Source organism: Crocodylus siamensis, chromosome 3, assembly GCF_052110815.1.
Source record: "Crocodylus siamensis isolate JL-2025a chromosome 3, ASM5211081v1, whole genome shotgun sequence".
NCBI lineage: Eukaryota > Metazoa > Chordata > Crocodylia > Crocodylidae > Crocodylus > Crocodylus siamensis.
This window is the reverse complement of record NC_143397.1, coordinates 18,870,107-18,895,692: the sequence shown is the minus strand read 5'-3', so window position 1 is coordinate 18,895,692 and position 25,586 is coordinate 18,870,107. Positions and strand designations below refer to the sequence as shown.

The window sequence follows — 25,586 nt, the reverse complement described above, 5'->3', positions numbered from 1 at the left end:
GCACCTGAGAACATCACACAGCAACATTCAAGAGGAAAGACATTAGTAACCATCAGTAGTTGCTATAGCAGCCGCTCCTTAGAATAAAGGGCAACTACCATTGTATTCTACAGTCTGAATACAATTCACCTCATAAAAAGGTCAATTGCAAAAATAAAATCCAAATATACAGAATGGCATAAAGGTATCTGCCACTGTGAATCAAGGCTTTTCTACATGCATACACCATGTGCCACTGCTTCTCATTCACTGCTTGCTTTTTGTGTTTAACTGCGTCATAACAATGCTAGTAATAACACACATGCCACAGCTTTCGCTAAAGGCTATAATTAACAAAAGCCTGATTTTCTAAACGGTATGCAAGTCTTAACAACATTTTAAAGTACTGTGTATCATGTAATTTATGCATCCAATTTAGATTTAATAAGATTATTATGTCTTTCAAAAAAAATCAATCTGCATTTAACACTAAAAGCTCTCACTGAATAGAAATTACATTCTTCTTGGACAAAGTGTCATCTTCATAAAAATATACATCTGATTTTTTTTTAAGCAGATACATTTTTATTCTGAAACATGTAATAGAGAATAACAGAGAATGAATAACACTTGGAGGCAGACGTATTTTATTATTACAAGACAAAAATAAATAGTAAAGGTACATTTTTTAGAGAAGTTCTTAAGATTTGAATGGAAGATCTCATAAAGCAAATAGGTTGGCAACCTCCCCATGCATATGTTATTCTCTAGCTATTCACGAACATACAAAACTAGTTCTGAAGAAAAGTAAAACTACTCAAGTAAATTGCTCCTTATATTAGATAGATATGGCATACGCATGTCCATCTTACTGATCATTTCTCTGAATTAATCAAATAAATTGGTCATTGATTGATTAATTCCCTTTAACTAAACAAGAATGAAACTGTCCTGTCTGACTTAACTCCAGAATAATGCAGTTAAGAGGAATCAATGAAGTTACTTAGTATTACTATATCTGTTTACTCTACCTTACAAAAAGAACCAGGTAGATGGAGGAAAATCTACTATGATAAGATGATAATGTCAAATACCAGTGACATCAGGAATACAAAAGTAGATTGGATAAAGAAGGCCAGAAAAGAAGAGAAGTAGAAGTTGGCTCAGAGTTAGTAATAGGATACAGAATATATCAACTTCAGTTTGCTGTTTAAATCCAACACAGGTTGGTAATCTGTAAAACTCATTACCATATAAAAGCTGTTCAGTAGCTTGTGTGAAAGTTGGTGGGCTCACTAGTCTCAAGCAAACAGGGAGTCTTTTTGCATCATTAAGCTGCAAGACAGACTCAGCAGAGGTCAAAGGTGAACATCCTTCTTATTCCTAGAAGCAGGAATAATAATTATTCCTTCTGCTCAGGCGTACTGGTGCACCAATGCAAAGGGTATTTTCTCCCCTACTACCATGCTATAAAATTGTCCCACAGACAGAAGATGACTTTGGTTTACAATATCTCAAGACTGAGATCTTTTATTGCATTCATTATTTTTTTTAAAAAAGAAGGCAGTTTGGGTGGAGTGTGAGGTGGGGGGAGGGGAGAGGGGAAGAAACCCCATCCTTACATATGGGCTAAAAAAGGGGAACACTAAATTGTTTTTAGTATGGAGGTATTTTTAAGGGAAAATCTTAACAAGTATTTCACACAAAAAGCTATAACAGTAGTGTTTAGAGTTTATATTTAAAATTATAAAAGCTTAGAGAAAAATTCTACAGAATGGCCTGAACGTATTTTATCATCATTACCACTGCTTCAGCTGTCTATAAAGCACAACTACAGGCTCTAAAAACACTGAGATGTATTAATACTCAGCAAACAATTCAGCAGTGTATATGGCAAAATTTCCATATAGCATCAAGGAAGCAAAAATAATATATTCAAATGTGTCTATCAGTTTTTCTCTGAACACTGGAAAAAACAGATATGGCATTAATACTTCCTTAAAAGGCACAATATATTGCTTCAAAACAAGTGATCCACATGAAGTTGGCATATCATATTATAACTATATCTGAATCTGTACAGATGGGTGGTCTTAGGCTCTGTCCCTGTGAACACCTACACATGCTTAACTATAAGTCATGAGTAGGTTCCATGGATTTCAATCCTTCTACTTATGTTTGTAATATTAAATACGGGCTTAAGAGTTTGCAAAATCAGCGCCAAAATGCTGAAAATGAAGGAATAATGAGAGATAATTCATAAGTGTTGATGTAAGATCCTGTGTTTTAAAACAGAAGTTATTGTACATAGAAAATGTTATATAGCTTTGTTACATTAGCAAATTAAAAAGAAAGTACTATACTAGCCAAGTACAGTTTTTACTAGTAGCACATTAGTAGTCTCAATCTATGAAGATAGTGTTTAATTTTAAATTTAAATTAAACTTTTTTAAAACTCCAAAGAATTTTTCCTCCTAAAACAAGAAAAAAAAAGGTGACAAAAAAGTGTAGAATTATGTAGGGCCCCTCCATCCCACACAGGCTCAAGTCATGCCCCTTTCTGCTCCCTAACCCTGCGGGGCCAGGCTGGAGTCAGTCTGCCTTCTGCCCCTTTCTGTGCAGCTGGGTAGGGCCTGCCACACCTGCCTTGGGTGCTGGATCAGGATCATCACCTGGATCCAAGCCACAGATGGACCAGGCACTGTCCAGCCAGCCTGCCAGGCAAACTGGTTAAGCACCACTGTTCTAAAAAATTCCAAACTCATATTAAAATTTGGCCAAAATATAAATTTTCCCTGTAGTTTCTATTAGATCCCTTTTTTATTTCCTCTTCTAATTTTTTTCATCCAATGTCATCCTAGGAATTAAAGAAGGGATATAGACCCTACTGTTCATCTATTTTATCCCTATAATTAGTGCAGACTAAACATTTGTATACATTATTAAATTTGCAGATAGCCAGAGCACATTTTAGCAGTGTATGACATTATCCCTATGAGATATCAACTTTAGCTCTGTAGCTGTAATTAAAAAATGATTATTTATTACTACTGCTTGCACAAAAGAATACTCTGAGTAGTTGGCACAATACAACACTTTTCTATTACCCGTACAAAAACAAATCTTAAGGGAGTCTCTGCCTAAACCTGTAATAAACTTAAGGCTCAGCAGCCCAAAATCTCAAGCGGTTGCTGTAGAAACAGCATTGACAATACAAAAAAAAAAAAGTTAAGAATTGGCTGTAGCAATCAATGTTTGAAGTACAAAGATACTATATTCATGGTCCTGGGTATGAGCAGATTACATATGACTGGAGGGCCTGGGGACAATGTGGTAGAGCTGCTCATGGCGAGGTAGCTCCTATAAAATAACACAATGTTGCAACCTCCAGATTAAGGGGAGTATAGGGCTCCTCAAAACTCTAGCCCCCACTGCCTTGTGGGTATACTCCTTGGCTGGAGAAAAGTTATGGGACACTCTGAGAGAAACATGCCTTGGCTGAGGTGTTAGGCAGTCAGCAGTAGTTCTTATCTGTTGCTCTCCGGCAGAAGTTACAATGATCAAGGCACTGAACATTTGAACCTGGTCTGGTCTTTTGATTTTGTCTCAATGGTCTAAAGGGAGAATGGTAAGTCTTGGGCAGCCTCCACTTCTCCATACTCTTACTCCACAATTTAACTGAGAAACAGTTGTATAACAAAATCTATGAGCGAGAAGATGGCCAGTCATGAAAACAAAATGTTAGGCTGACTTATTCAGAAAGTTAACATCCTGAATTCTGGGGTTTCATTAAACAAATAAAACAATGTTCTTCTGCTTTGCGCCAGTATTTGTAATTATTGTTTATGTATAATATCTTATTCATATCTTTTAACCAAATTAGTTTCAAATTAAAATGTTGGGTACTTACGGGATATAACACTGTCAATATATTGTGGCAAATATGGAGCCCATGCATCAATTGTTTCTTTCCGTCCTGCCTGTTCAATTCTTCTCAGTTCTGCTAACAATAAGGCCTGGGCAGCTTCTCTTACCTATAAATAGGCAACCAGAACATTGTGCAAGCTCAAATCTCAAATAATATGTACTAATATTTTTAGAACGTAACCAAAGTCAAGTTATTTAAAATAAACTTACAACATAGAAATGACCTAAGCTAAAAACAAAATTAAGCTATGCCATTTTCCCAAAAAACATTAAAATAGGGGAGAAGAGGAATTGAGGCCTGAACCATTTTATAGCAATGGGCCCTTAAATAAGGGGGAATGCAAGGATGTGTGGCCCCAGGAGTAAGCGAAGGTCCAAGAAGAGATTCCATGTCACAACTCAATCCCTGCTTCCCCTTCCTGAAGAACGCTGCATATATCATAACTGCTCCACTCACTCCTCACCTTTGCTCACCTGCCTTCCTGAGAGAAGAATTATTAAGCTCCACAAGCAACTACTTTTCCTACCATGAAAAGATCAGTACTACGGGTATGTCAAGCTAGGAAGTAGAGGGGAATGTAAAAGAGCTCAGAAGCGAGCTACAAACTGACACTCTGGTATTTATTGACAAATATAAAACTATTAGAATTTATCAGAAAAGAGGGCCTTCAATTCCTTTGGAGAAAGTTTCAGGCTTTCTATTCTCTTCCACGCTTTCCCAAAATGTGGGACTTGTTTCATAAATGTATGTTTTTCAAATTGGCTTTCTAAAATTCAAGACAGCATGACAATAAATATAAATTAAATTAAAATTAAATTAAAAAAACACTGTAAAAAGTCATTAAGTTGTAGTATAGCTCTTGCGTATTTCTTGTACATCCCAGAAAACTAAACAGCAGCCATAGAGGAAACCCTTGGGACATTTCATGTTACTGAGGAAAAAAAAACTACTGTAAAACCAACAAATACACAATATCATTCAAAAGTCTCTCTTTCCGTTTTAAAATACTTTGAAATCTTCCAAAGGCAAGCATAACTGCTAGAGAGAGAAGGTACCTGGAAGGCCAATGATTTTAAAAATGACTTGCCTAAGATGACAATGAAAAAGAAGAAAAAAACCCAGGAAAACAATAGCATGGTATACAAACCTGATCTTTTTACACTTAAGTTAATCCAGGTGTTCTAACTACCAAACTTTGAGAATCTAATTTTCAAACTGATTAACTGACTGCACTATCTAGAAACAGAATAATGTTGCATAATATCTATCAATAGAACAATGGGTCAAAAATAAAAAATTCTGACAGTGTTTTTGCACAAATCACATTTAATCAGTGACAACATTATTATTAACTATATTATGAGACTGCTTAAATTCCACAACATATGCCCCACTTTTTCTTCTAAAGCTGCACAATCAACAGAATTTTTGCCACTACAGCATAGGTGTGATGTTAAGGCCAGCTAGTCATTTATCAAACAGTAGGTACCAACCCATTCACTGACCACTGTACATGCATTCCAGAAAACCCTGCCATCTCAGCAGCCTCTTGATAGAAATTGGGTTGATTTTTTTTTTAAATCTTAAATACAATCCAGAAAATAAATTCTTTTAGCAGAATAGGTTTCAAATATGTGCACTACATTTATAACCGTTGTCCATCATCTCAAATTAAGAAAAAATAAAGATGCAAAAAGACTAATTCATAGATTGGCGATATCTGGCCCGTGGAACTAGAGGGCTTTGCCTGTGCTTGTGTCAGGTCTGAACAGTAAGGAGCTTCATCAGGGCCAGGCAGCTAGAAGCTGTGCTGCCGCCACTTCTTCTCAACCTCTGCTCCACCTGCTCTAGTGTGTGCACAGCTTTCAACCACTGGGGAGCTGTGGCAGGGCAGGGTGGAAATGCAGCAGCAGTACAGTACATATACAGGCAAACCCTCTGCTGCTGCTCTAACGCCAAAGCCCCATGGCCTATGTAACACCAGAGCTAAATTATTCCAGCATGCAGCTTATAATGGTTGCCAGTCACTGGCCTAACTGGTTAAGTGGAAAAGCAAGCGTATGTATTGCCTGAAATTGTATTAATGCTGATTCTCATTGTGAGAAACAAAATACAGTCTGCATTGATACTTTCCCCCATTTACTCTTTTTTTCTCATCTCTAGAACACAGATGCAAGCATTTTAGAAATCTAGTTAAAAAAGTAGATTAACAGTCTTAGTATAAAAACAAACCAAAACGAAGTCACAACCGTTTCAAGCTTTCGCTTATGTCCTGATGCTAAAGAGCATTGTTATATATTTTATTGTTACGTAGTTTATAAAAAGGAGAAAACAAACTTCCTGAAACTTGGTTAGTCAAAAGTTAATTTGCTAAATAGTCTGGCTGTTGTGGAAGCCAACATCTGACTTGACTTTTGCTAAATAGAAGAGCTTATAGGAGTGCGGGCAGAACAAGAATGACACCCAGTGGCCAATTAGATAAATCACAGATTCATATTTCAATTAAAGTTCCTCATATATTGTTTTCTACCTAAATCTAACACACTGGTATAAGAAAGTGAGCCAATCACCATTTTAAAAAATTACCTGCTGTTTGAAAGATATACCAGTTGTCCAATATTATACTTTTGCATCTGCAAACATTACATCCATCACAAGCATAGACAAACAAAAAGGTAATGAAATTTACAAAATAGTATTACCTCTAAGCATCGATCTTGCCACCTGCGTGCAAGCATTTCAAGAAGAGGAGGTCTAAATTTATCCAATCCCAATAGATCAGGGAGCATGACACAGTGCATAGCAGCTAGTTGACTCCATCCTGTTAAAACAGATATCTAGGTTTTAAACACAACAACCATGTAAGCAATTTTAACTTGAAAAAGGTCAAATTGTTTGTATCTAACTATATCTAAAATGCCACACAATTAAAATTTACTCTGACCACAGGCCTAGAATGAACACTTCTTCAGAGACCCTTATTTTAAGGACCACTACAGTAGTTAAACTGGTTGATGACTTGCCACAGACAAGATGAGTCTATCTTAGCAATTATAAAACACTTCTTCCTGTGCAGTGAATGTATTAATATAAAAAAGCAGTATTATTTTTGCCACATATGCAAATACACAGTTCCTTCTTTCAACCATTTCAAACAAGCATGCCGATTAAAACCAAAAAAAATGCAATCTTGCAAGCTGCTCAGCAAAACCCAGAGCTGTTTGTTTTTTGTTTAAAAAAAAAAAGAAAAGAAAAAAAACACTAACTCCCAGATATCAGGATTTATAAATGGCTTCAAAAACTTTTTAAGGAACATCACTGATCACTGAGATCAAGAAAGGGCTATGTATCAGTTAAAAGGAAGGCCATCTGTTTGTCAGTGTCATGCAGCAGGGGATTCTTTTTATGCTAATGGTTAACCCTATACAGAGCTCATGGAAATCAACAGGCAACTTTGGGCAACACAGATACCCAAGGAAATCAATGGACAACTTTCTAATGATTACAGTGGTGTCTGAATAAACCCCATGAGCTACAGGTTACAGAAATCTAACTGACTATCTGAGATCTAGATGCTGCACAGCTCCAGCAGATCCAGAAAAACTCACGGTCAGACTTTTATACTCAATTAAGGCTCAATTGTTTTCTCAGGGCAGGATGAGGTTCCAAGTAACAGTTTTTCAATTCAACAGATCATGCTTAACTTTTAATGTCCCCAACTTACAATATGCCCAAATGCTTTTAAGCACATATGCCACATTTGGCCCAGGATAAATCAGGATTTATCATTTTATTCAGACACTGTCCTAGGTTAAATCCTAAAAGGACTCACAGGGTAAGAATTCTAACATTTTATCATAGGACATCACAAAGTGTACCCAAATGGTTATCCCAGGATCACACTGCTGAATCAAGTAGCAGAAAAGTGACTGCGCATTCAGCTGCTCACTAAAGCCAGATTAGAATGGAGCTATGTATACACGTCAGTCCCAGGATACTGCTATTCCAGGACAGATACAGGCACATCTTGTCCAGGGTACAACAAGTGCAATCTCTTAGCCTTTCTATCTCAGGGACTATACATATAATAATTAAAAAAAGGAGCCAAGAAAAATCCCCAAATTGAAATTAATGTTATGTTTAAGAAAAAGCCATAACATTCAAAAGGCAACAAAACTTGGACAACTTGCCCACATACTACAATATGCATTACTTTGCCATTTAAGTACAATACAGCCAGGCTACAGTTATTTTACCAAACATTCTTCAATATCAGTGAAATCTTACTTTTAGCTTTTTTTAAAAAGCTAATCAAATAACAGCCAAAGTTTTCAGTAATCATGGACATTCCTAGATGCAACTGATTAGCATTTGTAACCAAACAACCTATTCACTAAATTTAAATTTAACACACAGTACTTGAGATGCAGCGACTCTGAAGTACCATACCACATACACTTTAAAAACATCACAACAGCTGTACAATACAGCATTTTAAGCTTGTTTTTAAACTTATTCCACACAGAATTTCTTTAAATGGTAATCCTCACTCCAAATAAGGCCTCTTTCTCAACCAACTCGGTGGGGACTGAAAACATGGGTCTTCGCATGAGATCAGGTGACATCATAAAGTTCAGCTTCTCGATCAGGGTCTAAATCTATGTCAATTTAGAACTATATTGTCTGAACGTGAAAAGGCATCTAAAAACTGATAAAACACAAGCTAAAAACAAAGCTAGAACCTAAAAATCAGTTTTAAAAAGCTGTTCTACAGTTCAGAGCACGCATGCATTTGCCGTGGCAGAAATAGCAGCAGCAGCACAAATTTGTGCCACTGCTTTTTGCTGCTGTACACACCCCTGCACTTGGGCTTTCGTGCGAGGCAAAAAGCCTCACTTTGGGAAAACTACTGTTTCCCTGATCCTCCTGGTTCCCAGTGTGCTGGTGGAGCTGAGGGACAACCAGAGTAGGGGAGGCACTCTAGCTGACAGCCAGAGCATCTCCCTGGAAGACCCAGCATCCATGTCTGCTGGCACATCCTAAAAGAGGGTGCACCACACTGTTTTTGGTTTTTTTTAAGCGGGTTTTTGTTTTGTTTTTTTTTAAATGGGAGTTCCCGGTATCAAATTTGCAGCACGTGCACCACATGTGGTCTGCAGCACCTCAAACAGCTTTGAGGCACTGCAAACTGCACGTGTTCACTCATCTGGAAGCAGCTCAGGGATGCAAAATGATGTAGCTCTGATGAAGCTGAACTAGACTCACACACATAGCGGAGGAGGCAGTTGGCATGGCTTTCCCCACTGAAAACCTCTCAGCTCTGGAACTTGCTCCCCTCCCTAGCCTAATAAGGCATCGAGTTTGTCAACCTTCAAGGCACATCCATATTCCCTTGCTGACAGGAATGGCTTGAGAATGGTTTGAAATATAAATGATGTCCATAACCCATATATACTCATGAACTAAAGTATATGCAAGTAAAATCCAGGATATGCGGACTAAAAACTATTCCTAAATGTTCTTACCCAGTGTTAGTAATAAAAGTTGCAACCCCCCCCAATATGCTGCTTCTATCTCACAAAGCAAATATACAGATTAGATTAATGAGTCATGTATTAATAATGATAAAGAACATTAGTTGAAAGTAAAAGACAAGTAGATAGAAAATGAAGAAAGAATACCTTCATTTACTAAGAAACAGGTATGTAAAGTAGGAACAGGGTCAGAGCCAGAATGACCAGTCTCAGTGCTAGCAGAAACAGCAGGAGCAACTTGAAGAGGAAAGAAGAAGAAATAAAGAGATAAACAGGAAAAATGAGGATAGCAGTATCTGAAAAACTGATTAGCATTACCGAAAAGTAAAAGATGAAGCTGGAAGAAACTGTGAAGGTATTAAAATTTAAAAGACCTCTTGATTTTACCAGAAGGGCAACATCAGTGACCAAAAGACATGCAAATCACAGAAATAAAATATACTAATGTAAAATCTCCTGAAAGACAAAAGCTGCTGTAGTAAAAATGGCATTTCAAACATGCCTTAAAATATAGTGTGAATTCAGTTTTGCAGGGGTGCATCAACTATACGCAGCCAAGTTGGAAGTAGAATAATACCAATATAAAACGCAAAGTGTTATTCCCGTAACTGCTATTTAATATTTTCTCAGTATTAGTCACAAAAAATAGAAATAAATACACCTGTAAATCAGGAGCCCCCTTTTCCACTGGAAAAGTGCTTCCTACAGAATTTTACTTGTTTTAAATATCTCTATTAACATTAAACAAAACAGTAGATAAACTATTGGGAAAACCTATATATTGAAATACTTGATGTACAACATAAAAAAGTAGAATTACTTATGCAGGTAAGCAACTACAAAGTAATATTGTACAATAATGTCAATAATAAACTACAGTATCTCTGGCTCTGAAGTAGCTATTTTGTAAACTGCATAATTTCTCAGTGCAGAGGCAGTTTAAAAACAGTAATAAATATTATAGTCTGACTAATGCTCCATGACTGGAATTAGCATATGAAAACACAGGCAGACCTTATGGCACATACATACTACAACCAGAGGTCAATGTTAAGATTTAGAGGTCACTATTTGACACTTCCTTCCTTTATAGAAATTACAATGCGTCATGCACAAGCATCTTCAAATTAATCCCTTTCCTTTATTCCGCTGCAGAATAACAATAGGTTCAGGCTCCAGAACAGATTAAGCATTGTCTTCTGAATGGTATGTTTGCTTTTCATGCAGTGAACTTCTTGTCACTGTAGGACATCTGCATCAAAACTACTTTTTCTATAATATCCACATGGATAAATTATGATGGCACATGTAAAGCAACAGGACAACTCACTAAGCTCTTTTATTTGATGAAAAAAAATGTGACAAGAAAGGGTTTTATCATATTTGATTTATGAAAATAAATTGAGAATGAATTTAAGGTTACACTTCTTTCCAAAAAGAAAGTATGAAAAATTCCCCTAAAATGTCACTGTTTATATCAGTCACTGTAACTGAAAAGCAAGAACAGCTGGCTCAATAGCCCAGTGGCATCAAGTTCTAAGGATCTTAAGACAGTTACTGCTCTAATTAGACCTCCACTAAAGGATCTTTAAAAAGTAGTGGCAACAAAAGTCCTATATCAAAAGTTTCTGTTGCAACAAGGAGAGGAAAATACTGAAGTTAACCTATGATAAAACCTAGAAATGTAAAACTAATGACGAGGAAAGTAAAGAACATCCAAATTCCCATAAAAATATATTTGAAGAAAAATCCCATTTGAAAAAAATACAGACGACAACTTAATTAACATCACACAAAGTGAAAATTTTAAAATAATTTAAGAGAACATTGTTCTATGCTATGTTTTATATATTCCATGTATGCTATACATTCTGTGGCAGGAACACATCATTTTATTTCTATGTATTACTTTTTTGTGGTTTAGGTTCCTGCTGAAGACTGCAGAAGTGCCATTTATCGTAATTCGAGATGCTAGTCTTAACAAAATAAAGGAAAGAGTTTTCATTCTGAAAAGGATAACATTGGTGGAAAGTCTATTTTTTTTTTAAAAAAGAAATATTACGGACAGAGATCTTATGTGCAAAACTTTTCTGGAACCATTTTTGCCAACAGGTCTGTTCCTTTACAAGTTCTATTGACCTCTTCAAATTTTAAAAGCACCTTTATGAAAGAAGTAAATGGGTATACGTGGAAATAATTTTTGATCCAATAACCTTAACTGATGTGCTGCTATTCTAGGTCTTTTATATTATCTTATGTTTACGACTCCGTATAAGTTTCCTACGAAACTTTCACTTTAATCTAGTTGTGGTTCTGGTCCTGTAAAACACTTTATTCACATATTTCAGATCCACACCCATTGCTGCCTACCTAGCTTCCTCTTCAAAGATGCAAAAAAACAAATTCAGTGCTAGTTTTTCCCCTTTCTTTAAACTGAAATCCTGAGTAAATTAAAAAAAAAAACACAGACCTAACAAAATGGTGATGCTTCAGTTAACTTTAAGCTAGCTTAGATAGCAGAGCAGTCCTTTTCTGATTGGCATCATCCACAAGCACCCAAAAAAGGGTGGGGGAAAAAAGGGCTTTCCAGCAGAAAAGCAAATGACCAAAAAAACCCCCCCAAAAACCCTTGCATATTGTTGGTCTCATGTTTATAAAGGACAACACACTTTTTTTATGATATAATAGTGACGTACTTATTTACCTTGCTCCTTTGTTATATTATATAGTGAAATCTTGATCATTGAAGTGAAAGGGAGATTTGCCTTTGAAATAAGCAAGGCCAAGACTTTATCAACTGGCTTCAAACTTAACTTGAACTTATCATAAATTCCTCTTCTGCCAGAAATATTTATCCATGTCTTCAACCATTCTCATCTGGACTGCGGTTTGAATCTTTAGCACACAGTTACTATGGTAACAAACTTTCCCCCTAAGAGATAATCGTATCTAAAATATCCCCCTAAAAGATAATCATAACTTCTTAACAGTGGCAAGTCTATATCGTCTTGGTTTCTGTGAGGGCTGCCTGGATTTACAGCCATAAATAGCATAATCACATCATCCTTTACTTCATACAAGTCCACTGGTTTTTCCATCATTTCATGTTCAGTTCAGTATTGGCCACTTCATGATTGCTTTACATTTAGTTTGCTTTACATTTTAATTGGTTTCTTCTAGTCTATCATGGACTGACTGTTACTAATTGCTTCCCCTTCCCTTCTCAGTCTCTCTCACTATCCACAGGAATCTTTTTTTCCCTCCAGTCTGCAGAAGTGGAACAGCATCTATTTTCTACTTCACCCTACATTACAGCTGAAATGCTATTGTCCCACCTCAAGCCCCTGCTCCCCACCCTCCACCCCCCTTTTAATTCCTCCTTTGTTTTGCATCTGAATAAGTGGTCACTGAATTTTTAATCCCAATTCAATATATTAAAATAAGAGTTTGTATTAAAGCAAAGTAAGTAGTACTGAATGATTGTTTGTATAAGATGCTTTACCACCTGTGAAAATAAGAACTCTTCCTGCAGCTATTCGTTATCGAGACAACCAAGCTATAGCTTTAGTTATCAAGGAACAGTAAAAACTGAACACAAATCAAGGTGCAACTAGCATGCCTGCTGAAAAAGGGACTGGAGTTGTGGCTCTGACTGTGGCCAGAGAACATGTGAAGCACCTGCAAGAAGCAGAGATGGTGGCCAAATGGGACAGCAGTGTACCAGGTATCAACCAGCATGTTTGCCATCCAAATAGCAAGTGACAAGAATTTTTTACAATTTAACAGTGGTAAATTATATTCTACTCCTATAAAGAAAGCTGAAGTTTAAATGTGCATTTATAATGTTGATTTTTTAATTAAAGGTCAAAGTGTATTCTGCTTAAGTGCTGAACTCAGACTCCTGGCAAACAACCAAGCTGATATTTGGGATTTCTTGCAATAAGTAGACCCCTGCAATGCTTTGGGATCACTTTATAGCAATATCAACAACTTATACAGATTGAAAAGAACGCATCATTTTAAATCATTCACATTTTCATCTGAAATATAAAATCATTTTCTTTTTGCATCTAGAAATCAAATAAAAGGTAATTATCTTTTTATAGTAAGTAGATTGTTTCACAGTCTAGAGCTGAAGTGGCATACTAATTATGTCACCATCTTTAAATTTTACCTTGTTTAATTTGCCCTTGAGCTGCAGGACTTGAAACAGGGGGTGGAGGAGCCTTCACTTTAGGCAGCTCTGGAGTGCCTGGCCTTGGAGGCCTAAACATAAAAACCAGGGCAGAAAAAAATTACATATACTACATACATATTTATCCTGACCAACCAGCTTTAAAAAGAAAGTCTTATCAAGAAAGTTTCAGAAGATGTTAAAATTAGGAATTATTTACAATTCCAGAATTACCTTAATTTATGATTAGGTATAACAAAAATATTATTACATTTTAATGTATTTAGAATGTATTAATGACTTTAAAATTACAAAGTAAGAAATGGATATATAAAAGGCAACCCAGTTCTCAGTTTCCTACAACAGTTCTATAGACATAATTCTGCTGAATGCAATAGTTATACTAGCATTGAAACCCCCCCCCCCAACATAACAGAATGCAGAATGATTACACCTGATGCATGCAGTCACCTGACATTAGAAAAGCTGTTCAATATACCAGAGCCATTAGTAATTCAAAAAACTGAAGACTGTTTTATAAAAGGAATATCATAAAGTAAACAAGCTATTTCAAGGTACGCAAAGAAAACGAATCCTTTCTATACCTGGTTGGTCCTTTCTTCATATGATCTCCAATAAAAGTTGCATTAGTCATACTCATTAAGGTATTTGCCAGAGAGATAATAGATAGGAGGTGCTGGGTGGTGACTGCACGTGATACTCCATAAGTCCCCCTTCCCAGTCCCTCTGTAATAGACATTTTCCTTGTTAATTCTACACCATCATAGGATGGCTTGCCCATGGACTGGTCATAGCTAGGAAGCATCAGAGACATATGGCCTCCTCTAGATAGAAGACCGAAGGACACAGAACAGTGTGGTTTAAGCATCCCAAGGCGATCAAGGCAAATGTCATCAAGAACATCATTCAAACCCCAGGCATGGAGACAGGACATAAAAAGTTTTGCTGTGTCCATGGTAAGATTATATTCTAATAGGGTTAATGGTTTAGATTTGCTGGAGCGATATTCTGGGTCACTGTCTTCTCTTCTCTGCCTCATTGCTTCTTCATCCTCATCATCATCATCCAGAAGATGTTCTTTTATGTTCTCTTTGATTGTTTCCTTGACCTGCTGGAAGAGAACTGCCGCTCGTTTGCCAGCCCGAAAAGAGCCCCCCTTGTCGGAACTGCCAGATGCTTTCTGTAAATTCTCTGGGGAAATAAGTGCAGTGTTAGGCCTAGACGCTTCTTCTGTCAGTAGCTGAATAATCAGAGCTTCTACATCAAAGAAGAGGATGTGGATATCCGGGTCTGTTAGGTTAGTCTTTATACCTTGAACCATCAGAGAGTTATGTGAATATTTAGGCAAATTCCCCTGCAATAAAAAAATTGATTGTTATTAAAATACGTTTTGATATACATTGTCAATATTTATATAAACTTAACTAATATAAACATCCTGGGATAGAGGAAAAAATTTTAGTACTCATGAGATTTATAAAGATTAACACAAATAAATAATTTGCATTCATTATTATTTAATAAATAGAAGTTTTAGATATGAGAGGAAATTTCAAATGTTTATGTACTTATGCATCATTTCAAAAACCCAAAACAAGGGAAAACTGGATAAACTGCAGTGCCTATTTCTAGGTAATCACATTAACTTTTTTAATGGTATTTTGTTGAGACCAGCTATTTTCAGGAAAAAAAAAAAATGGTTAGGACTTCCCTCAAATCCTGTAATTGCGTAAATATTTCTGCAGATTAAATATAGTCCACTGGGAATGTACGAATGCCACATGCAAAAAAAACAGAATAATGCTGCTTTACAAGACTGAAAACAGTCTTGGTAAGGTTACTTTTGATACATAGATTTCATAGACATTTCATAGACATTAGGGCTGGAAGGGACCTCAGGAGATCATCGATACCCACAAAGTGGAATCATTTGTTCAGCAGATTGCTACACATTTAGCAAGCACACAACAAATACCAATACCATGACCATGACCAAACACATGAACCTGAGAAGTCTTTAGCATATCATCAGAAGGGATCTGGGTTTTCCATTTCCCATTGGCAAATGCAGGTTCTCTCTTTTAACCAAGAAAAACATGGACACCATGGACAGAGGGCATCCCACTAGCCTCTCTCACCCACCCCACTGTCACGGATGGGCTTTGGATTTTGACCTCCAGGCTGCTGACATCTGACATTCAAGAAAGAACCTCAGGATGAAGCTTTTGTACTGGCCACATGTACCTTTCCTATGTAACAGCTCTAGGTCTGGTAGATATAGAACTGTTTGCATTATTCTTATCTGCTATCATTGTGTATTAATAAATTTGCCTATTATCAAATAGAGAGGTCATGGTTAGTCCAAGGGTTTTGGGTCCACCCGGAACAAGGTATCTGGATAATAAATCCAGTGCCAACAAGGGGCACCAGCAGGACTGGGGGCTGCGGCTTGGGAGTGAGGGGCCTAAACCTGTGTCCTGGTAAACGATGGGGTAGGGATAGCTCTGATTTTCCATGATATAAAAACTCAAAATCAAATATCAAAGCGTACAGGTACTTAGAATTTATTTTATTATAGTGATTGAGGCACTGGTAGGCTTCTAAACTGCTTTAAAATTGTAAATATACCAATAAAATATTGTGTTCAGTTAATACCTATATACAGTGGTATTTCATTCTAATCACGGATTTGGGGGGTTTTAAATAAAAGAAACTGTGATTTTTAAACAGAGAACACCAGGATCCCTCAACAGTAAGAAGCATATTTTGCTGGGGGGTGAAAGGAACATGAATGTTTGCAGAAAAATGAAGAACATTACTGCTCCTTTTCTTCTAACATATAACATTATTCCACCTTCAGACAAAAGGGCACAAATGTATCCTGGTACCTGGTTCCTTCACACAATTCTAGTTGACAGAGAAATTCCATACAGATCAGACTAGTACTTTAATCGAGTTTAATCTAACCACACCTTGGCATGCATCCACAGATGCATCTCGAGCAGGTCCAAGGAGGTGATCCTCCCCCTCTATGCGGCACTGGTCAGGCTGCAGCTGGAGTACTGCATCCAGTTCTGTGCGCCCCACTTCAAGAGGGATGTCGACAGCATGGAGAGGGCCCAGAGGAGGGCCACTCGTATGATCAGGGGACAACAGGGCAGGCCCTATGAGGAGAGGCTACAGGACCTGAACCTGTTTAGCCTTCAGAAGAGAAGGCTGAGGGGGGATCTTGTGGCCTGTTACAAACTAGTCAGGGGGGATCAGCAGGCATCGGGGGAGTCACTGTTCCTCCCAGCACTGCCAGGAGTGACCAGGAATAATGGTCACAAGCTGGCAGAGGGTAGGTTTAGGTTAGATATCAGGAGGCGCTACTTCACAGTCAGGACGGCTAGGGTCTGGAACCAGCTTCCAAGAGAAGTGGTGCAGGCTCCTACCCTGGGGGTGTTTAAGAGGAGGTAGATGAACATCTTGCTGGGGTCGTTTGACCCTCGTATTCTTTCCTGCCATGGCAGGGGGTCGGACTTGGTGATCTGCTCAGGTCCCTTCTTACCCTAGAAACTATGAAATTTTCTTCTTTACCAGGAGTAGTTAGGAGCTAAACTAAATCGTATCCATACTAATATAAATTGTTATCCCATGCAGCATAATTGCATGTTTTATATATTGGTAGGTTTCAAAGGCAGAGTAGAGAAAGGGATAGATGGTTCAACCACATATTCAGACGATATAATATAAAAAAGTATGGGGAATCTTGTATTTGATTAGCACGTATTTTCAACGATCAGCAATGTTTTCTGGCAATTGGCCAGAATGACCCAGCTCCGGTCAAACCACGGGCCATACTAAGACCTGAATGCTGCCACTTTTCTCTGCTGCCTAGCTGCAGCCTGGCATGGGCAAGGCGTCTGAATCACCAAGCCCCCACGCCACCTCTGTAGGCCAGATCCAGTGGCCTTATGGGTGGCAGGCTGCTCACCTTGTTTGGTGTAATGGAAAAGAAGAAAAAAGTAGAAAGACTAAAAAGGAGGTGATGTGGTGAAGAATCAAATCCCTTATTACTTTTCCCATTTGTAAACTAAGATGATACATTTTTCCTCACGCTCTCAATTTTGTAATCTTTCAGTTTCCCTTTCTGTTACAAATACAAAGCTTCTTGAAATGGCATTTCTATAGTATTCAAGGTGAAAGTTTACTAACAATTTACATAATAATATTTTCATATTATTTTCTCAGTATTTGCCTACTTGCTCTTAAACTGCTTGAACTTATGTATATATAGCTTTTTTTTGCCTATGTATTTTTAAACTCCTTTGATTCTTTAATTTCTGCCCTCTCCTTTCCTTTTGTCACATGATTACTGTTTTTCTCCTTCTTAAAATTAATTACAAAAGCTTGAGTGAGATTCAAATACATATTAGGGCTTTCTAGTACCTGATAACTCCCCATCCCTGCTCTTAGTCCTAATTCAAATAAATATTCCTGCAAAAGCCTCGCTAACTTGTTGCGTCCACAGTTTAGGTAAGAAGCTGCTCATTCTTTCAAGACAGGCTCTCCTGTGCCCACAGGACTCTTCCACTACACTCCTATCCCTCTGCAATGTTCCTGAAATTCTTCCTGCCTAGCTGGCACAATGACCGAACGTCCAAGTATCCAATCTTATCTACAATTTACACAGATATTCTCTTCTCCTGGGAAAAATGACCCTACCTCGCTGAAGTAAAATCTCATCTGCATTCACCATTATTTTCTCTTCACCATAACTGTCTTCTTTAATTGGAATACTATGACAGATCATTCTCAAGACTGTTTGAAAGCCTCTACAAATACACTTTGACAGACACTTTAAAACATGCACTGCTTATAAAAATCAAGTTATAATATGTATACATGACAGCTCACAACTGAGACGAGCTACTAAATTAAATTTCAGTAACAGCTGATACTCTGCTAAATTATGGGCTTCCTTTCCCTACTTATCCCAGATTAAAGCCTCATTTCAGTTATACTGTAAAGTTAAGAGTCTATTGGAGGAAACTAAGTTTTCTTATGATAAACAAAAATTAACAAACAGGAGCTGTTTTCTCTCCCCATTAAGCTCTAGTACCAAGATCAATCAGCTCCAGACTTGAGCAGCTGAGAGAGTGATTTGAACATGCAGGGAGTCTAACACAGTCAGTACAGAAGACAATGAACAGTGGAGTTCTGTATCTAATTTTCTGTAGCACAAACCAGGGATTGTTTACTTAATAACTTCACCAAGAAAAGCAGACCACAAGCACGAGGAATGTGAAATGAAATTACTAAACATCAGTGAGATAAGGCAAGAAAAGAAGTAGCAAATCCAAAAGACATTTTACTTGTCCAAATGTTATGAAAGGAGAGGTGATTTGACTTAGAATGTACTCATTCATATTACTATTCCTTACATATTACGGTTTTATCAGAGTATAAACACAGAGAACTGTATTTATAGAAGAGGGCTTTATTTATGGTTGAAGGAAAAACAGTAAAACAGCAATAATGTTTTAGCTCTTAATAACTGCATACAGAATACTTTGTATGTATGCTATCCACTATGATAAGAAATACAGTTGTATAATGATTACTAATATATTGTTCGATTAGAAGTCTGCTCATTAAAACAACTTTAAAAATTTACTACAGGCTAATGTATAAAATTATACTTGTAAAACTATAATATTTAAGATTTTAACCCTGCAAGCACACCCATGCTTTTTCAAGAAAAGAAATATACTAGGTCCAACAGAAATGCTAGAGAATGCGTGCAGAAGCACTTGTAGGAAAACATGATATGCTAAATGATACACTGTCAAATATCAATAATATGTTTGTTTGTTTGTCTTAACAGAGTAGGAAGAAAAAAAATGTGACTGTAATAGGAATGGATCTTTGATGCCCTCTGCTGTCCTGAAGTCAAAGCTACTAAGACACGAATGTTTAGCATTAATCTCAAATAAATGCATATCCTAGGACTTTCTTAAATCTTTAATGTATTGTAAATTAATTACACTGACACCTTAAACTGGACAGACTGCTGGTAGATAGGAGGATATAATTATGATTAGTATTACCATATTAACTAATAGAACGTACTATGTAAAAGGAGAACCTGTGGTGACCATTCTAATTTCTCCAAGCATGCAATTGCAATGATTTTTTTTTAAATCATCTCAACAAAATGTAGTGAAGTATAGCTTGTGTTAAATTTTAATTGTTTAGCAAATGAAGTCACTTGAGCAGGAGACTCTTCTGCTTGTTCTATGCAAAAGCTCATGAGGCAGAACCTGTCCCATCTTGCATTGAACTCCGTAACACATAAATGAACATAAAAAAAAGCTCCTTCTCAAACCTTACTCTCAGTTCATAGATTCATAGCTGTTTGGGTCAGAAGGGATCTCAGTAGATCATCGAGCCATGGGCAGGAAAGAGGGCTGGGGTCAGATGACCCCAGCCAGATGCATGTTGACTAGCCTCCTCTTAAAAGACCCCAAGGTAGGGGAGAGCACCTCCCTTGGAAGCCCATTCCAGATTCTAGCAACCCTTACCATGAAGAAGTTCTTCCTGATGTCCAACCTAAATCTGCGCTCTGTCAGTTTGTGGCCATTGTTCCTAGTTAGTCCAAGGGATGCACGGGTAAACAGAGCATCTCCTATTCCCTGCTGCCAGGAAGTTCCTATTTACCCACTATATAAGCCACTGCCCAGGCTCCCCTCTTTTGTTCCTCTTTAGCCAGATGTTGCTGGCCGGTGCTGCCATGTGGTCACTTCCATACCACCTTCAAGACACTCAAATCAGGAAGAAGTTGTGTTGGGTTCATGTATCTTGTCACAGATGCATTAAATTCTTTCATCAGTTCATGTGCACAAAGTAACGGAAAAAGAAAAATATAGGTGTTAAAAGGCAGTAACCTACAGATAAAAGGGATCTACTTCATCAGGTAAAACCAATGTGAATGAATAGTAGCACCTAAAAATTAACCTTTCTACTCTTATTCAAATTTAACATAGGAATATGGGACTAGCAGGAGCCTGTTGGAACACTGAGTCCAATCCTTCACATTTGCAGACTATTTACCCAAAGAACCCCCAAATTTACCACTTCAAACCCTAAATGAAATAACAAGGTATAAAATCAAAAACAATAATAACACCATACAACTCAGCACAGGTAACAGCAGGAAGATGAAGGTACTATCAATATCTTGCCATTGCAATGACAGAAGTAACTTATAAAAATACTAGAACTCTGTTGTCTGCCTTACTCAACATGGTATAATGTATAACAAAACCTAATCAGAAAAAGAAAAAGGTCACTAAAAAGAGCTATTTTGTCAATACTAGCATTAAAACAACAATTTAATAGATTGCTTCAATCCAACATATGGACAAGTTATGTCTAACTCGTGCAATAATTTTAGCTTGAGACTTAACGGAAAAAATAAAAACTTATTATTATGTCTGGATACTAAATTCCTTCACTTATTCCTTACTTCATATTCCCTAGACAGTTAAGCAATTTGCCTATTTCATTTGGACAGGCCTTGAAGGCTAATTAATAAAGCGTACCCTGCAGCATTGATAACTTTACTTAAATTTGCCAGAATATTCACTAGAAGATCGGTTTAGCTTGATCGTTGTAACACTAAATTATTTATTATTTACATGGATAGTAGACCATCACTGTACTAGCTTGGCAAAATCTACATAAATTATAAGTTACTATGCTTCTAAAAGCACTCACATACACATAGGATTACCATTACTTAATGAAATGCTTTTAGCAAGTAACTGCAGATAATTTTATATAAATCATAAAACAAAAAAGTTTGTAAATCTTTTGCTGTTATAGACCATAAGGCAGACAGTTACACCTCCACTAAAATATTACAAGGTATATTAAATATTAAAAGTTAAAGCCAATATGTTTGGATATTAATCTCTTATTTAGATCCACTTCATAAAAATCTGTCCTTGAAAAATTCAAATCAAATGAGAAACGAGTACTGTAAGATGGACTCAAAAGTGGATGAAGCACCACAAACAAGTAGTGACGTATCAAATTAAGGAGAGATCAGTGATGCTGTTAAATATTGATTATTACCTATTTGAAACGGAAAGTAAACAATATTTTCACTGAATAACCTTTGTGATTTCTTTAGAATTAGCAAAGGAATGAAAATCAGGCTGGAAGCTGTAATGACTGAAAACTTCCTGAAAAGGAGATTTAAAATATTTTAAGGAAGGAAACCACTACTGCTGCACAGGTATAGTTACAAATGAATGCACAAAAGGAAAAAACAAGGTGCCCGGCTCATCCATGTCAGCATTTTGATGTAAACATAAAAGGTTCACATTTATGCAAAAAAGAATAGAAACTAATTATTCTGAATATCTACTCTACAGACTGGAAGGCAAATCCAATGAGACTTCAGCTGCACTTGTTCATGATGCTAAATGTAATAGCTGGCACAGATTGAGATCAGAGGAAAAATTTAAAATGTGCAATAAAATGCAACTATCAAAACTATCAAAAATTCCCAAGTAACAGCCTAAAGTAAGTAATAACACATGGTACCTTTTGCAACTAATGCTAGATAGAAATAACAATACTAAGAGTGCGTGCACATGCACAGACATGTACACACAAGTGCATATACAATCATGAAGGTACTTGTTTCTTTGGAGTAAAAATTCACCTTTTAATCTTCCGTGATGTCTCAGGAGACAATAGATTATCAGCCTGTATTTCCAGAAATCCCCAAAATGTGCTTCATTGGCTACTTTATCTACTCTTATTAACCAACTCATTTTTTCCTAATTATTGTTATCCAATTCGGCTAAATTTTTTGTTTATATTACTTTTAATTAAGCATCCATATAAAGAATATAAAATTAATAAAATCCTATAAACTCTGTGAAAGACATGCTCAGCCTCTTAGTTCCTCCTGACTTGTTTATGGCCCTCAAAGTTGTTCACTGTGACTCTGGAAGACAACCGACTTCAGAAGAAAATATGTATTTGATCACTGAAAATAAGTTCCTAAAGCTGTAACCTGAAATTTTAAAGAGGAAAGTTTGAAAAATTCCAGTTATTAAAGGAGACATATGGGGCATCACTTCTATAGTCATCTTCCACACTCCTCTGCAGCACCAGAACAAACCTGGCTCGCATCAGATGGTCACTGCCCCACCCCTACGGAGATCATCAGTACTGCCCCCCAGCAGCTGGCAGCTCTATCAGCTTCTACCCTATCAGGATGCAAGAGGCCAAGGGAGAGCAAATCAGAAGCTCAGCTGAGGCTAGGGAAATAGTTAAATTACTGAGCATGACCTCTTTTTGGAGTAATATGCTCAACCCTAAAGCTACAAAGGTTTAACAGACTGACTTGAGTTGGGGGCAGGAGAGAGTAGACTCATTCACACCAAGAGCCAGCATTATCCAGCAAAGCTGGAGGCAAGAAGTTAAAAAAAGTCAGTGAGTTCTTGTAACCGACTCTCTTAGCCTGGCTGTGTCCTGTCTCAGTCTGTAATGGGAAGCATTCACAAACCAAGCCCAGCTCAAATAGCTGCTTGAACAGAAAGGGAGGGAAGCCGAGATAACTGTAGGTCATTTGCAGTATATGGTAACTCGGACTCTGAATGTGCAGATTTGCTCCAGTGTCTCACACAGAGGGATTTCTTCTCTGGTAGGTCCTAAGTAAGAAAAGGCAGACTGGCAGAGTGAACATTCACTTAGGAAGGACTTTCAAGTGAAGCAGCAGTGGGTTTATCAAGCCAGTGTTTTGTTTTTTTTAATTGGGGGAAAAGGTGGGGACATAGAAAATGGAGAGGCAGGAGGAATATAAAAGCAATCAGAAAGCCAGATGGGGTTACTAGGATTTATTTTAATTTGTCTTTTTGGGAGGTGGGGGTAGATTCAACTGTATATGCACACACTACAAAAATAGAAGATTTGAAGTTTTCATAAATGATTCATGAATACCTAGCATTCATTTAGTCTATAAAATATAGCCAGGGTTCAAATTACACTTTGACTCTGGGGGGTTGGGGGGGGAGGGGTCTGCAAAAAAAATTGGGCTGTCCATCACAATGCCCTAATAAAATCAGAGACCCTCCCCCAATTTATGATTTTCAAATCTTACAGAGAGGCTCCTGTCTCTGATGGGAGGAGGGCTCATCCCCCCTAAGGTCCCCCATAATTCAAACCCTGAATATAGCATCTACATTAACACCAGGCTATGTCTGTTCTTAATGTGGCCTATTTGATGTGGAATCCTGGGCCTCCGCGGAAAAGGCTTCCTCCAGATACCGTTATGATTTAGGTACACTGCTTCAGTTATGCTGATCTATAGTCGCCATTGAAAACAACTGAGTTTTAATAAACAAATTTAACAAAAAGGAGGGAAGCTAAATGTGTACTGCTCCATACATTGACCATACCATTCTACATTTCTCTTTAGACTACCTGCACTGTTTGCTAATGTGTACTCTGATCTCCACAGGGAGATTAATATGTTTTGAAATTTAAAAGAGAGAATGCTATACCACTAAAGATTCCACCCCCCGCACTCCGCCAGTTCAATAAAGCCTATGTTGAAAGCCACAGCATGCCGGAGGTGTATGTTCTCCTGTACCATACAAGGAATGTGCAATTGATTTTTCAAAGTACAGACTATGTAAATGCCAAAAGCTTCCGAGAATTACAGTAATTCAAATTCTGTTATAATAAAAGCAGTATTATACAAATAATGCCCCCAGGACGTGTATACAGAAAAATGGATTTTGGTGCTCCGGCTTTTTAAAGGATCATCCCTAGAAGTGTACCTCTGTAATAAGTTACTATAACCAGGATAAATATTCTAGATAACAGAAATTACCTAACAGAAACAATGAGTGCTTCGTTTGTATATAGTCCTAAACCAGCCTCTATGCAATATGCACCCCTTAGTTTTAATTTTTCAGCTGTTTGTGAACATATCAAGCTAGTCAAAAAGCAGAAGTCATCAAAAAGGTGTCTCTGCTACAATTTCTCTCAGAGACCTGCAATCAATCCACAGAAGAGTGGTGAAAGAAATCCCTAATGAGTGGAGAGTGGTGAGAGAAACCCCTAATGATTTTGTCAGCATACATTTTTCATAAAGCGATTATCCCCAGAAGCCTTTAGCTTCATAGGACTCCCCACTACCTTGTGTAATTGTTGTCCTTATAGGCTTGGCAACAATTACCACTGCTATAGGACTGAGTACATTCACAAGCAAAATATAACACTAGTCTCATATCTGGGGCTTTTATCACTAATTGCCTATAAAATGTGCTATTAAAACTGGGATAAACAAGATTGTAAAAAAAAATCCACATAATGGATTATGATCACTTACAGAAAGTGTTTCAAATATCAGATTACATTTTTCAGAGTTTTATTCATAATGTGCCTTTTTCCTCAAACTATAATAGGGATAGTTATGATGGGGAAAAGGAGTATAATTTAATAAAGTATGTTACGTACACCTGACCTTTTAAAAAGGAGTGTACTTCTGTCAGGTTTTCTCTTGTTGCAATTGATCATTAATACTTCTTACTAGATAGTCTCATATTTACAAATCATTTCTAGTACAAATGTAAATTATGCTATGGAAATAACTTACTAAAACAGAGGAAAAGAATTATAACCAGATTTCAAACTAGAGTAGAAATTACACTTGCAACTTCCTGCAGAATTGCCACAAATCTCAACATCACAATAGAGTAGGTGAAAGGGAAATTACATATGAAAAACCTCTTGTATTAAAAAAATGACATTAGAAGTACTACATATGATCGTTAGAAATACATATGAATTCATATTTTAATGTAACCAACATATTAAACCTCTGAATTGCATCATCTGAATAATATCAGTTGCTACTGAAATACAAAGGCAAATACTTAAA

At 37.0% G+C, this 25,586-nt stretch overlaps 1 protein-coding gene across 3 annotated transcripts in view; it reads right to left on the bottom strand.

Moving 5' to 3' along the window:
• Positions 1-25,586, bottom strand: part of WDR7 (WD repeat domain 7) — a 301,904-nt gene that overhangs the window by 220,655 nt on the left and 55,663 nt on the right. For all 3 annotated transcript variants that reach the window (XM_090037845.1, XM_090037847.1, XM_090037846.1), the window contains exons 15-18: positions 14,221-14,990; positions 13,616-13,707; positions 6,610-6,728; positions 3,890-4,013 (exon numbers count right to left, since the gene is read on the bottom strand). In XM_090037845.1, the coding sequence (XP_089893971.1) occupies positions 3,890-4,013; positions 6,610-6,728; positions 13,616-13,707; positions 14,221-14,990 (1,105 nt within the window). The remainder of the gene's footprint in view (positions 1-3,889; positions 4,014-6,609; positions 6,729-13,615; positions 13,708-14,220; positions 14,991-25,586) is intronic.